Source organism: Podarcis cretensis, assembly GCF_951804945.1.
Source record: "Podarcis cretensis genome assembly, chromosome: 9".
In the NCBI taxonomy this organism is placed as follows: Eukaryota; Metazoa; Chordata; class Lepidosauria; order Squamata; family Lacertidae; genus Podarcis; species Podarcis cretensis.
In genome coordinates, this window is record NC_137178.1 from 56,370,703 (window position 1) to 56,386,545 (window position 15,843).

The following is a 15,843-nucleotide window of genomic DNA, read 5'->3' on the forward strand; positions in this document are numbered from 1 at the left end:
TCAGGTTAAGAACTTTGCTTCAGGATAAGAACAGAAATCTTGCTCCGGCGGTGCGGCAGCAGCAGGAGGCCCCATTAGCTAAAGTGGTGCTTCAGGTTAAGAACAGTTTCAGGTTAAGAACGGACCTCCAGAACGAATTAAGTTCTTAAGCCGAGGTACCACTGTATAGGGCTTATTTCACAGGTGTGGGTCCCCAAAGCACCCATATACGTATGCACACAAACTTAAAGGAAATAAAATGACTTCACTGTCCTACCTGTGGCCTTTGTTTTTCAGATGTATATCTATGTGTCATTCTCAGTGGAGCTGAGATGTCCATAAAGATGCAGCAAATTACAATAAAAGGAATAGCTTTTAAAAACATTTTAGTTTTCAGAATGCTTTAAAATATACGTATTTTTGAAACCATCACCCTACGTATCAGAATACATAATGCTTATTACATATCCAGGCTCCAGCATCATTGCCACAGATCATGTGACCACCTGGCCTTTCTTTTCCTTCTTTTTTCCTTCTTTTTTAACACAGTTCTGCATCAGCAACTCACTGTTCAGAATTTAGAGTTACTATTTTTTCTTTGGCAATCACTCATATCCAAGTAAAATTGTCTTCCATGAACATGGTCTTAACAGTGTGTCTGTAAGTGACTGTAGAGGCCAATTATGGATCCACACATCCTTCCACAGTGGGGACATTGGTTTCCAGGCAGGAGTTGTTCATGGTGAGGATTTGCCAAACGTGCCTTCCTCTTAACATGTTTCTCCCTTGCGTCCCGAGTTTGTGCCTCTTCAAAGTTCATGATGCCCTTGGTTATTCTCCAACTGGAGCGCTCGCAATGTTTCCCAATTATCTGTGCTTATACTGCATTTTTAAAGATTTGCTTTGAGAGAGTCTTTAAACCTCTTTTGTTATCCACCAACCTTTTAGCTTTCCATTCTTAAGTTGGGAATACAGTGGTTGCTTTGGAAAACGATAATCAGGCATCCAAACAACATGACCAGTCCAATGAAGTTGACGTTGAAGAATCATTTCTTTGACACTGGTGATCTTTGTTTTTTCCAGTACACTGACATTAGCTCAGAGTTGCTATTAACTGTACATAAAAATCCTCAAGCATAATTCAGTCCTAGTTTTTTCCATCACTGTAATGGACTTTCAGTTCGGCCTGAATCACTCTAGAACCTGATAAAATGTTCCCAGACTCTCTTCCCATATGCTTGGTAGGTAATGGAAATGGAGAATTCAGAAATTTTAACAAGTCCCATCCTCTCTTTCTGACTGACCTTCCTTGTTCCTGACTGAATCCTGGAAATAATTAGTAACCCATTTATGCAATTTAGGAAATGGCTTAAAATAGCACCCCTGAAATTTCCTGGATATGTGAATATATACAAGTCACTTCCAATTGCTGAGTCTTGTTTACAAAGGCACAGCTGCAAGAATGGCAGAGGGCGTTTTACTGCTTTGTAAACAATTATTTTTCAGTGTGTACAGTTACGCAGTGCGGTGCAGATTGAATTAAAAAGATACACCTTTGGAGAGAACTTATTTGGTAGTGTTTGCAGGTTTGCAAGACTTTTCAAATAATGCATGTTTCTTTAAAAAATAAATGAGTGATGAACAGATAAACATATATGGAATGGGCTTTTCTTTTTTTAGAGAAGGCAGACTATCTGAATACGAGTGACAAGACTGATCAGTGATTTGTGCAATGGATATGTGTCTATCATGCAAATTACAAAACTAGGCTCACAGCACAGGTGCAGAGCCTGCCATGGCTTTTATCCTTAAGTAACATCTGTCTTCATCTGAGAATGGAAAGGAAACGGATGATGAAGAAGAAGAGGAGGAAGAAGAAGAGACAGCCAAATTATAGAAAAATAATTAAATTTTATTTAAAATTAAGACATCATGGCGTTAAAAATCTGGAATTGGAACATTAACGGGATGAATGAAAAAAAGAAGAGGAATAAAGAAAACCAATATGAGAAGTAAGTGGATAACATATGGTCAATTGCTATTTAAAGAAGGAGAAAAATGGAAGATAAAACCTTATGAGCAGGTTAAAGAACATGTATATGATTGGCTGCATTACTTCCAAACAAATGAGATGTTTAGGAAAGATGGTAAAGAACGAGGTTTTGCGGACAAGGATTCTAAATTTCAGAGTGAAATCATAGATAATGATGGTAAAAATCTATCCAAAATGTATAAACTGTTGTTAGAATGGAATTTAAAGGATGAAGAAGTTAAATCGGTAATGATTCGTTGGGCCAGAGATGTGGGTTATAATATACAATTTGAGGACTGGGAAAAATTATGGAAGGAAGGTTTAAAATTTACTGCTTGTATGACGTTAAAAGAGAATGTGATGAAAATGTTCTATAGATGGTATATGACACCGGCAAAACTAGCAAAAATGTATAAGACATGCAATAAGTGTTGGAAATGTAAAGATAAAGAAGGTACTTTTTATCACATGTGGTGGGAATGTAAGAAAGTGAAAGACTTCTGGGAAAAGATATACAATGAACTGAAGAAGATTTTAAAATATACATTCATAAAGAAACCAGAAGTCTTTCTGTTAGGAATAGTAGGAAATGAGATAAAAAGAAAAGACTGTAAATTTTTTCAATATGCAGTAACAGCAGCAAGTGTGTTACTGGCCCAGAAATGGAAACAACAAGAAATACCGACTGTGGAAGATTGGAGAATGAAACTGTTAGACTACGCAGAGCTAGATAAACTGACAGGGAAGATTAGATATTTAAGAGACCAAAAGTTCATCGAGGAAATTTGTGGAATATCTGGAACATATAAGTGAGGGACAGATGACGCTAAAGGGATTTAAAGAAGCACTGTGAAAAAGTAAGAAGTATTGTCTAAAGGGAATAGGAAAAAAGAGATAAATAATGTCAATATAAATCTGAGAAATGCGTAATTAAAATTATAACTATGGATGATTTATGGAACAGCTGAGGGAAGTCCAAAAAAAGAAATAAGTTGTGAAAAACGATGTGAAATTAATATATTCTGTTTTGTTTTGTTTTTTGATGTTAATTAATAAAAATTTATATGCAAAAAAACCAAAAAACATCTGTCTTCACCCCAACATTTTTCTGTGTATAAAATGAGGATTATTATTTCCCTTGTTCAATTAAGTGTGGCGAGAATTAAAAAGCATGATTCACATTTTACACAGTAAGGGCTGTAAAGCGTGCAATTTTAATGCAGCTTTGTAAATTATTCTGTGAGAGCAGCAGTTCCTATTAACTAAATTGGGTTTTGCTTTATTTTGTCTTAGTCACCAAAGGTCCAGAAGCTCTCCATTAGAAGGCTCCTTGTTGAAATCATAGAATACCAGAGAAGAATTATGTAGCTTCCACTTGTCAATATTTTATTTTAACAGGGCAGGGCATTTCTGAAGTATGATAAATATTTAATCAGAAGGATTTCAGCCTTGTTGAAAAATGTTCACCTTCTGACCCAGCTTTCTGAAGGAAGCGTATGGAATGGATCCCATCCTCAATACACAAGTAGCGCCCAGGCTTCTTACTTACTCTTGGTAGATGAAAGCTTGGCACAGTTGGAGTTGTGTTTCACTAGGCAAGCACTGAAAGGCTCTGTTTGTCTTCAAACACGCTTGTATCTGGAAGAAGAGCATATTTTATACTTAAAAGCTGGGTTTGTGGACGCCGCTGGATTAACTGTGTGCTACACATGCAACACTAGAAGCTTTCTGTCATGAAGATCGTGGCTCAATTTATGGGATAACCAGCCTCATATAACCAGCATACTTAAGTCTACTTACTACATGAAGGGGTTAACACTATAGAGTAAGCTGTCTTGCCAGGCTTAGCTGGCTCACTCCCACCCAGCTTGGGAGGAACTAGGTAATCAGGCCTATTATTCTTCCCCAGTCTACAAGAGAAACGTAACGTATAAAGAGGACTGAGTTGGTTGCTCCAAGCTGAGACAACATAGTTCTTACAAGCCACTCTTGAATTCCTAGTGTAGCACCCTGCTTGTGGTTAACACTTAGCTGGAATGAAATATTCAACGCAGCAATAGAGAAATTAAAATAGTAATTTATTTGTCAGACAAATAAATATGAGGCACAGTGGTATATGGTTACCAAGCTCTGGCCTGGCCTCTTGCCATTCTGGCCAGCACTTATATTTCCTTAATCCAGCCCCCTTGCTCCTCCTGTGGCTGCCTCTGTCCAATCAGCCTGGTTGAAATTCCTATTGGCTGTTTGCTAGAACCAATCACAAAAGATACACCCATTTCCTCTCGCCCTTTTATGGAAATCAAAAAGCTATATATTCTTCTATCTATAAATGACAAATAAGTAGTAATATATCTTACATGTGTCTCAACAAGGAATCTTAATTACCAGCTCACCTCTTGCCCTCCTTGCCCTATTGCCTTCCAAAACAGATGATTAATCTTGAATTTTTATCTTAAACATATGTCAAGGATTTTGAGTTCACATCAACATTGAGAGATCTCCTTCATTTGAAGGTTTCTAAACAAAAGGCCTGACAACCATATATCAGGAGTGCTCGATGGCGTCTCCTGTCTGACAAGGGGGGCTGGTGGCTGACTTAATTTCAGGATAGTTACAACTCTTACAACTATATGAAATAAGAATCTAGCATTTCTTAAATCCTTTGCATAATTATATTTAAGCTAATATATTTAATACATAAATAACCTTTTAAAAGGAAAAGAAATCTTAAAAGGATCTTAGTTTAAGAAAGAAACAGCTTTAGAAAAGACTTCCCAAAAATGTTCTGTTTCTGCCAGCCAGACCAGTTGCTTTTTCACTGCTCTTGACCTTCTTAACCTTAGGAAGAAGATATGGCTCATTTTACTATTTATCCACCCTTAATTTGTAGGGTCAGTGTAACCTTGGCTGTCAGCCTGTAATTCCCTTTTTACGACTTTGAGAATTGTTTTCTGCTATAAATCAGGGGGGCCCCTTGTCTAGGAGTAAAAATATCTTGCCAAGGTTTTTAGGCAACTGGTCTTCTGCCTGGCATAAAATATTTGAAAATCATTAAGCTTTTTAAGATACAGGCCCTGATCAAACATATAAGCTTTAATAAAAATGCAGGCTTATGATTAGATGCCTCACTAGAACAATCATTTACAAACTTCCACCACTGTAAATAAGCCAAGTTTTATTGCCTGTGCAACTTTTTCTGAATGCTGTATGGAAAAGCACCTGAATCTGAGCTTTGGAGTGTTTGTAAATAAACCATTTTTAACTTCCCTAATAGGGAATTTTGGAAGGTCATATTTTAAGGTCTAACAGCCTATATTTCCACATTTTAGTTTACTGTCTATTTTGTAATTTTATATCTTTGCTAGGGTTCTCTCTCATCAAAGAGCACTTGCCCCAAACTTGGATCTTGGCATTCAGGAATTCTCCTTTTTATATTTTATTTTTTTCCCTTGCAGCAGGTACAATTCAGACATGAACTACACTTTAGCATTTCAAGAATGAGCCACAAAGAGCATTGGGCTTGCACTTCCATCTCTTCATTCAGACATGAGGGAGGTGTTTTATTTTGTTCTTCTCATAGAGCCCACAGAGTGAGGCAGATCAGTTCTTGCAGCACCAAAGAGAGCTTCTTTTGAACAACTTGCTGCAGCAAGCACTGGAAGTGAATTGCGGCCTTTTGAGCCTCTGATTACAGTCCACTCTGTTTCAGAAAGCTAGAGACAAGAGCCAGCCTTCTGTCCCAGAGATGGGCACTTTTTCTGTGCTCCAACTACTGCACTCCCTGTGCTATCATACTGGGAGGAACTTGGTTCCTAAAAGCCTGAAGGAAGCTGCTGATGAGAGCACTGGTTCTAGTTCTTTCAGTCCTACTGCTGTGGGGTATAGTTCAGTGTTCTGCCAGCCAGCTCAGGTTTAAAAGGTAAAGGGACCCCTGACCATTAGGTCCAGTCGTGGCCGACTCTGGGGTTGTGGCGCTCATCTCGCTTTATTGGCCGAGGGAGCCGGCGTACAGCTTCTGGGTCATGTGGCCAGCATGACTAAGCCGCTTCTGGCGAACCAGAGCAGCGCACGGAAACGCCGTTTACCTTCCCGCCGGAGTGGTACCTATTTATCTACTTGCACTTTGACGTACTTTCAAACTGCTAGGTTTGCAGGAGCAGGGACGAGCAACGGGAGCTTACCCCGTCACGGGGATTCGAACCGCCGACCTTCTGATCGGCAAGTCCTAGGCTCTGTGGTTTAACCCACAGCTAATCACCAACATAAACTGTGCTCAGCTGGTAGCACTATAATCTCTGACTCAGTGTCCTGGTCATTACTGGACTCTGTGATCCACCATCATGTAAGTTACACCTGCTGAAATTATTTTTTATATACAGCTGTTAAACATCCTATCTGCCCACACTACTGTCCCAAATGGTGGTATTCTCTTTTATCTTTGAATCACACTATTTATCCTCACAGCATTTATGTAGAATAAAGGAATGTCGGGTACTTCCATTGACAGAGGGGACGCTGAGGCAGAATTATAGAATATGCAAACACATCAAATTTAAATGAGCTGAAGTTCCAGATTTGTCCCCCAGAAGATACTGAGCTGTCAAATCCTTACACAGCTCACCAAAACCACTGGTTTTAATGTGGCAAGGACCAGTCATATGTACAGTGATCCCTTTATCATTCAAACCCATGTCGCCGCTCTTTTATTCCTGCCTGCCAAAATCTTTTCAATAACATGGTCTCCAATTCACTGAGATTCTACTTTCATGTGCCAAAACAGCTGTCCATGCCTCCCACCACCTCAGCCTGCCTGGCTAAATATACTTGTTTTTCACATCTCCTTTTTCTATTGACCGTAGGCTACTAACACCTTTTCCCCTTAACTATAGTTTACAACATTCTCTCTAACTCTGTGCTACAAGATTGTTAATGGAAAGGGGTAAGAAGCTGGTGTTGAGTGACGTAGTAAAGCCATTAGTGTCGTCCCCTATGCTCTGTTTAAAATATCGTTTCTGAACTCCGGAGATTGCTTAATAATTTGTGGGATATATTAGGGCTCACATTTCCTTCTTTCAAGGAATATCACAATGTGATAAGCAAAAAAAGATCACTTAGTATGCATCTAACTGTTCGAATTCCTGCTCCATGTTTGCAGTCATGGGATTTTTGTCTTTCACATGATGGTAAAACCAGGCAGAAACCAAGGTTAAAATCTGTCCAGCCTTGCAACTAATTACGCAATCCACTCTCTCCCTCTTGTCACTTCGGCTTGCCTCCTGGACCTGGGAGCAGGGCTGGCCCTCCCATGAGGCAAGGTGGGGCAACAGGGGCAGCAGATCTAGCCTCCAAGGAACACATCCCATGTAGATCTTCACTTCCCACACACCCTGTTCCTAATGAAGAGCTTCATTCCCCTCCCTTCTACCCTGATGGGTGCATGGCTCTTTGTGGTTTGCCTCATGTGCCAAACTGTCTTGTGCTGGTCCTGCCTGGTGTGATAGGAATTTTGGGGTCTTAGATATATGGTAATGTTCATAAGCGTACCAACCAAGCATGTACATAGATCAGCACAGGAAGACTGGAACCATTTTGATTCCTAAACTGAGCAATTGTTTTCTCTGCAAGGTCAAAGTGGGAAACCTCCCCATTGTCTCTTTCCTCACAAATCCTGTCTTAAGGGCACATTTGAGATATGAATAGGGTGGAAAGGAAGTGGCAGTGGGCAACTGGTTTACAAGAGTGGCTGGGGAAACCCAGCCAGATGGGTGGGGTATTAATAATAAATTATTATTATTATTATTATTATTATTATTATTATTATTATTAAATTTTAGAAAAAATCTAAATAACTGCATTAGCAACTATCAGTTGTTGTATGGTTTGTTTTGTTATTACTGATAAAGGTATGCACAACTACTTATATAAAACATGTTTAATGAGTCAAAGAAATACATATCTGGCATAGGATCTGATGCAAAAAGACATCTTAGGTTGTTGATTGCTGCCTTAACAAACAAAGCAACACTTTGTTACGCAACATTAAGAGGTAGAAAGTTTTGTCAATATTTGTCAGATGCCTTGCAATGAGACTTGCGTTCACAAAAAAGCTTTTTATATTGAAACACTTAAACAAACAAAAAAATCTATGAGCTCTAAAAGCCTGTTTATTTTACAGATAGCTAACAAAATGTTTCTTTATACATTAGTATGTGACAGGTGATTGTGCAGCTTGCTTATGGAGGAAGAGCTAAAATTATAACTTCCCCATAGAACCCCTTAGAGGATGGAGAGGAGAAAGACGCCCACCACTTATTAAATTTTTTCATCGCTAATCTATATTAGACAAACACTGGAGACTCTCTGTTAGAAACAGAAATAACTAAAGGCTGCTTTTGACTAAAGACTATCTCTTACCTTTCTCAAGAGGACTACGTTTTCTAGTGTCTCTAACATAAGTATGTGGCCAAAGTGGTTCTCTGTCATGACATACTACTTTGGAAGCTGGTCCTGCAGGATGCTGATTTTAGGTCTGCATTCCTAAGCACATTTATGTAGATGTAAGATTTTGATAGAGACATCACCTTGCCAGCAAAGGTCCATATAGTTAAAGCTATGGTTTTCCCAGTAGTGATGTATGGAAGTGAGAGCTGGACCATAAAGAAGGCTGATAGCCGAAGAATTGATGCTTTTGGATTATGGTGCTGGAGGAGACTCCTGAGAGTCCCATGGACTGCAAGAAGATCAAACCTCTCCATTCTTAAGGAAATCAGCTCTGAGTGCTCACTGGAAGGACAGATTGTGAAGCTGAGGCTCCAATATTTTGGCCACCTCCTGAGAAGAGAAGACTCCCTGGAAAAGACCCTGATGTTGGGAAAGATGGAGGGCACAAGGAGAAGGGGACGACAGAGGACGAGATGGTTGGATAGTGTTCTCAAAGCTACCAGTATGAATTTGACCAAACTGCAGGAGGCAGTGGAAGACAGGAGTGCTTGGCGTGCTCTGGTCCATGGGGTCACGAAGAGTCAGACACGACTAAACGACTAAACAACAACAACAAAGATTTTGATCCCACTGGCTATACAGTGGTACCTTTGTTCCTGAATGGCTTGGCTTCCATACAAATCGGCTCCTGAATGCTGCAGACCCAGAAGTGAGTGTTCCAGTTTGCAAATGTTTTTCGGAAGCCGAATGTCTGATGCGGCTTCCAGTTGAGTGCAGGAAGCTCCTGCAGCCAATCGGAAGCCGTGCCTTGGTTTTCGAATCTAGAGTCGAACGGACTACCAGAATGGATTAAGTTCGAGAACCAAGGTACCACTGTATTATTATCTTGAATTTACAACATGGTTGTCAGCTTCCAACGACTTAACCAATTCCTGATCCTGTAATTGGTTTACCACTGCCAGGATTGACGCTCTGGAGCCAATTGAGGATTCCCAGGTAAGATGCTCCCTCTATTGTGTGGGCAGGTAATCCCTCCCCTACCTGGCCTGGTCTCCTTGGCAACGCTTCCCCCAGGCGGGATTGGACAACTGACTGAGGTAGGTGGAGACCTGCAGGTATCCCACCTGGGGGAAGGCGAAGCCAAGCCTGTGCTGATCGAGCTGCACCGGGCCCAGGGGCTGCGCACGTCCACGCAAAGGGCGCCCCCCGTTTAATGCAGGGAGAGGACATTGTATGTGTTATCAGCTGCTATTGGGTGCAGGAACTCTTTGTTCTTTTAACATTGACAGAACTTTTGTTAAAACAACAGCTACCTATTTGGGGATTTGGGGGCAAAATGAGAGAGAACTTTAAAAAAAAATGTATAAAGAAGTATTGTAAACAAAATGCAGTACTGTGGCTAAATATTTACGCTAAAGCAATAATTATTTACAAATAAAAGATGATAAATTCAGCACATGCATTTCCATATTAATGCTTCAAATATTTTATTTATTCATTTATTATTTGCATTTTCAGCCTGTCATTCAACTAAAATATCGCAAAATAACATGCAATTAAAATAATAAAATAATACCACAAAAACGACTAATATCAATATTAGCGTATGATGACAGTACATAGAATTTCTCTCACCTTTAGAATGTCTTCCTGCCTTCTTTGGTTTGGACAAATATGTAACAGATGCTTAAGCTTTTCAAAGCCTTTCTTTGGCTACACAAAGAAAATGTACACATTATCCAATAGCCTTTTCATTGACTGTAGCCTAGCTATTCCCTAGTTACTTATACACACAGTATAAAGGCATTCATTGCAGTCATGGGTATCTCTTTCAACTCTATATTTGTATTGGTTTGACTGTTTTCTAAAAATGGGTTACAACATACTTTAGGGACATGATTCTTCAAGAACGTATTCCACATATATAATAGACCTCTGAATTTCTTAGAAGTAAAACCCACTGAATTTAACAACCATCAATTGCGCTGCTTAAAATATTTTTAATAAAAAAATAAGAACAGCACAGAAGTTAAATAAAAATAAAGTATACACATAAAATAACAATAAATAACAGATTAATATAATAGTAGTATATACAGTAACTAGAATGGAGGAGGCGCAAGTGGATTGCAAAGCCCAAGTAAATAAAAACAGGTTTTAACAAGGGCCAAAAACATAACACTTATGCTGTGGCAAATGGAGCTGGAAGTTCTTTTTGCTCATGTAATGGGCTCTCTGGATCCAGCTCATTGTTTACTAGAAACAAATCCAATTTTAGGTTTCACCCTACATTATTCTAATCACACTTTTCCCAAATAAAAACTTGATGTCCTTAACTTCTCCCAGTAATGAACTTAGTCCTGACAATAATAACATCAAAATAGAGCAAATCTGTAACTCTTTGGACTTAAGAGAAGGACAGAAATTTTCTGAATAAATTTTCTGAATAAATTTTTCTCATCAAAAGCAACATTTTCCACTTAAAAAACCCCCCAAAAATATTAACAGAATTACACCTCATCTGTTAATGTTCATTATAAAAGTGCTATATTAATAGTGTCAAATCATTTGATTTGCTCTGCCAGAAAAATAAGTGCTTTGGATGGGGCATGCCAGCCAGCAATAGGGAATGGGCATGACATTACAAAATACTATGTTCCACGCAAATGCTTACAACTGAGAAACGATCCCCTAAATAGCACTTGGCACCATTACTTCCACTTTGCAGGTAGCGAAATAAGGTTGAGTTCATGATCTGCCACTTGGGTCAGTCAATGGCAGAAGCTAGAATGGAAATCCAGTTTTTCTGGGTACGTATCCAACATTCAGGGTAATGAGTCATGCTGACTTCAAACCTAGAGATGCGCTTGGTAACTTCAAGCTATTTAAAGTGAAAACACGTTGTTGTTGTTGTTGTTTATCATTTACACCCCACCCATCAGGCTGGGTTTCCCCAGCCACTGTGGGCAGCTCCCAACAGAACACTAAAAACAGAATAAAACTTCAAACATTAAAAACTTCCCTAAACAGGGCTCTGCAGTTCATTGTATCCCCCTCCCCCAACTACACACAATGTAGGAATAATTTTATTTGAACATTATTTAAATCTAACAGAATTCTTCATATAGAAATAAACTTGTATAGGTATAAAATGTGGCACATTTGCACCCCAGATTGTATTCCATAATCAGCTCTGAATTGCCCCAGTAATAACAGCACCAGATAAACAGAAGACATTTCAAGTTTTCCAAGCAATTAACATATATATATATATGATCTAAGTACTCCTTACAAGAGTACTGAAGCACAGGACAGTATTACTATCCTCATATTATAAAAGGATGGCAGACTGATTATGGCTAGCAAGCAAGAGACACAGCAACCAGGCTTTTAGAGATTTAAGGACTCATGAAACATTAAAAAATACTCACAAATTGTTTTTTAGAATAATCACTGACATTAAACAAGTAGTCACTTTTGAAGTTCATCTGCCTCTCCAGGTAAAATGTTGCCCATTGCACCGCCTGACTCCTTTCAATATATCTGCACAAGAAAAAAAAATGGGTGGCATTGGCTGTTTTGGAGTAAAGAGATTACACAATATTTATCTATTTTTATTCTTATCTAGCACTTTCTCAAAAGACATCATGGTTTGCATGTCACTATACTTTTATTTTTTTAAAAAAAGTTTCTACCGTAATTATTGAGAGCAGCAAAAATTTCCTAGTGTTAATCGAGATAAATAAATGGTACATACAACGGCTAAAATAAGGTGAAGATAAAGCATACTTAAATAAGGCAGATACAAAGATACAGGGCTCCTGTGCTAACTTGGTAAATTATAAGGAAGTTATTTAAACCATAGAGAAAAAGCGCACCATTGAATCATCTTTTGAATATTCTGAAACACCTGTATTTAATCAGTAATTTGAATGTTTCATTGTGAATTTTTGTAACTGCTTAGAGGTTTCTAACAATCAAGCATTATATATTTTTTGTTAAATAAACAAAAAATATATATACTTGTATATTCTTGCTTGTTGTTAGCCTTCCCCGCCCCCCCCCCCCGGCAAGAGGCTTCACCTTCCTTGCATATTGGTAAAATTGCCAGAATAAGTATGTTTTACTGTCAGTTCTGTAAACACTGAATTCTTCTAACTAAAACCAACTATTGAGGTGATTTCAGTCTACAGAGTGTTCAAACTTTAAAACTTTCAATTTAACAGATTATTTTCAACTGGCATTTTGTTAGTCCATCTTATTCAGAAAAAAGGCAGTGTGTGAAACACTTGTTCATTATTCTTGCATCTCAGTAATTTGTACATTAAACAAACAAACAAACTTTGACAGTACAGTGGTACCTTGGTTGTCGAACGGCTTGGCTCCCAAACAAATTGGCTCCCGAGTGCCGCAAACCCGCAAGTGAGTGTTCTGGTTTGCAAACGTTTTTTGGAAGTCGAATGTCCGACGCAGCTTTCGATTGAGTGCAGGAAGCTCCTGAAGCCAATTGGAAGCCAATTGGAAGCCAACAGTTCTGGGAGTTGAATGGACTCCCGGAACGGATTAAGTTTGACAACCAAGGTACCTCTGTAGTTTCATATTAAGCAAAGCACTGATGAACCAGTGTCAATGCACAGCCAGGGTGTAGTAGTAACAAAGCAGTAGCATGCAAGCTTCACACTGTTTTGGGGTCCCATAAGAACTCCTTTGACATCCAGGCTGCAGTTCCCTGGGAAGAACTACCAATTGCAGAAACAAGGAGAAGAGAAAGGCTGGGGTCAAGCAAGCATCCCTGAATATTTGTTAAAAGAACAATCAGACTGCATTCCTCTGTACTATTGCTTTAGAATAAGCATTGGTGAACTCAGCAGGATCTTCTTTTGAGTTAAACAAGCATAGAATTTCACTACCTGTAATTAGAGACTACCGGTAATTGAATATGGTAGGGAACAAACTTCTGCAGGCAGCAATGCACGTGACATTTAAGCCGAGGTACATTTTTCCAAGTTACCGAGGTGAGAGCTCAAGATAATGGGAACGCAAACAAACAAACAAAACAGCACATACTGAAAGCTGTATTTTTAAATGTTTTTATTAAGATTTTCCTGGGTAATAACAGAATGTACAGAGTCTCTGCTTTCAAGTCATTGAATTAGTCAAACAAAACAGTCATATTCGAGGTAAGACATTATCGTTATAGGAAATATGAGGCTATCGGAAAAGAGACATGGGAAAAGAGGGGTGGAAAGGGGAAGACAGTGAAATTGCATTCTTGTCTTCTTCTTCTTTGGCAATCACTCGTAGCCAAGTAAGATTGTCTTCCATAAACACGGTTTTAACAATGAGTCCGTAAGTGACTGCGGAGGCCAATTCTGGATCCACACGTCCTTCCACAGTGGGGACATTGGTTTCCGGGTGGGAGTTGATCACGGTGTGGATTTGCCAAGCGTGCCTTTCTCCTAGTACGTTTCTCCCTTGCGTCCTGAGTTCAAGTGTCTTCAAAGCCCATGACACCTTTGGTAAAGGCTGTTCTTCAACTGGAGCGCTCGCAGGCCAGTGTTTCCCAGTTTCATGTGCAAAGCTTTTTGTGTCAGCATTATGTAGACAGATATTTTATTCTGCTGATGCTGTGAGAGTCTGGAGGGTGCTGGGTGTGACAGGTTGCGTGTGTTTTGTTTGTAGGTGTGTTGTTGGGTCTAATTAAGCATATCAATTTGTATGCTGTTGCAGGGGATAGGTCTTGCTAGCTTGCAATGTATTTAAATGCAATTCATTATTACTTTCTGGGTTCAGATACGGCTCCTTCCACTCAGCCCAACAGCAGCCATCCCAGAGACAGCTGCTATATGCGTGTCCATCAACAGGTGATGGAACGGATGGGGTTGGACTGTATGACCCTCAGGATTCCCTCTAACTCTGTGACTTATTTCTTACTCTATTATGCTCCCTGGGCTTATTTGCAATGCAATCCATGCCTACTCAGAAGAAAGCCTTAACATGGTGGCAGCGCAAAGATGCACCCCTAAACACACTTTGCTGACTCTCAAAGTCCCACTGAACCTAGTGAGGCTTGCTTCCAAGTAAACATTAGGCTGAACACTTCCTAAAGTGAGAAGACTGCCTAGATGCAGCTATCAAAATAAAAATAAAAATAAAAAAGAATCCTTCCAGTAGCACCTTAAAGACCAACTAAGTTAGTTCTTGGTATGAGCTTTCGTGTGCATGCACACTTCTTCAGAATGTGCATGCACACAAAAGCTCATACCAAGAACTAACTTAATTGGTCTTTAAGGTGCTACTGGAAGGATTTTTTTAAATTTTGTTTTGACTATGGCAGACCAACACGGCTACCTATCTGTAACTAGATGCAGCTATGTCATCCACGCAAATGTATGGAATCTGTGTGTTTATTTAATAATTGGGGGGGGGGTGTTGAGGAGTTTTCCACAGCCATTCCAGGCAGTCAGCTCTCTGAAATCTAGTCTGGAGTTCTAGATCTTCTGACCTAACTTGTTTATTAACTTAAAAGACTTCTGCAAATGCCTCACTTTAGCCTTGGCTCCCGTGGGGCAGAAAGAAAGGCGGCGGTCAGCAGGCAGCGCGCGCGCTATGTGCAGTAGTCCCAGGGCATGCACAGAGCGCACAACCATCCCCCCCACTGGCCAAGGTGCTGAAACAACTGGCCTCCCGCCTCCTCAGCATGCGGGTCTTAAGGGGAGACGGAGTGGAGCCGGCCGGGGGCGAGTTACCTTTTCCTGTTCAGCAGCAGCCCGCAGAGATGGGCGGCGGCGGCGGCTGCTCGGCGGAACCGTCGGCGTCCCGGCGCCTCTCCCTGGCAAGGAAGCGCGAAGGAGGCGGGCGCGGGAGAGCGATCCCCATCGGCGGAGAGACGGTTTGCCTCTCGCTGCGAGGCGGCCATGGCTCCGTCTCCAACACTTCGTGGGGAGGAGCAGCCTCGGGCTCATTCCTGTGGCAACACGAAGGCGGGACAGGGGAGCCTTGGGCATGTTTTTCGCCCTGGGCGCACGGGCGGCAACGCGAACACGCCCTGGGGCGCGGATACCTCGGGCAACGCGGAGAGGGAAAGAATCTTTACAACAACCTGGGTTCCCCTTCCTTCCCTTCGCCAGGTTCTGTGTCTTAAAACAGCTGCGCGTGGCAGAACTTCAACAGGTGGAGGGGCTTCCCCTTACACCGCATTTGAGTGCGAGGAGAAGCTGCACCAGTTGAACTTCTGCCTGTCACCAGGTTACTCTGTTAGGCCAGGTCAGGGACTAGGACTTGTCAATCAGAAGGTCAGCGGTTCGAATCCCCATGACGGGGTGAGCTCCCGTTGCTCGGTCCCTGCTCCTGCCAACCTAGCAGTTCGAAAGCACATCCAAGTGCAAGTA

The 15,843-nt window shown here is 40.5% G+C and overlaps 2 protein-coding genes across 1 annotated transcript in view; one reads left to right on the top strand and one right to left on the bottom strand.

Moving 5' to 3' along the window:
- The window catches only part of LOC307223799 (cGMP-dependent protein kinase egl-4-like), a gene marked incomplete at its 5' end in the record, with an annotated part of 42,167 nt that extends 26,796 nt beyond the window's left edge, over positions 1-15,371 (bottom strand). The window contains 4 exons of the mRNA XM_079990101.1: positions 3,561-3,649; positions 10,088-10,165; positions 11,884-11,995; positions 15,202-15,371. Coding sequence (XP_079846227.1) covers positions 3,561-3,649; positions 10,088-10,165; positions 11,884-11,995; positions 15,202-15,371 — 449 coding nt within the window. The remainder of the gene's footprint in view (positions 1-3,560; positions 3,650-10,087; positions 10,166-11,883; positions 11,996-15,201) is intronic.
- Positions 1-15,843, top strand: part of EXOC1L (exocyst complex component 1 like) — a gene marked incomplete at its 5' end in the record, with an annotated part of 112,863 nt that overhangs the window by 87,801 nt on the left and 9,219 nt on the right.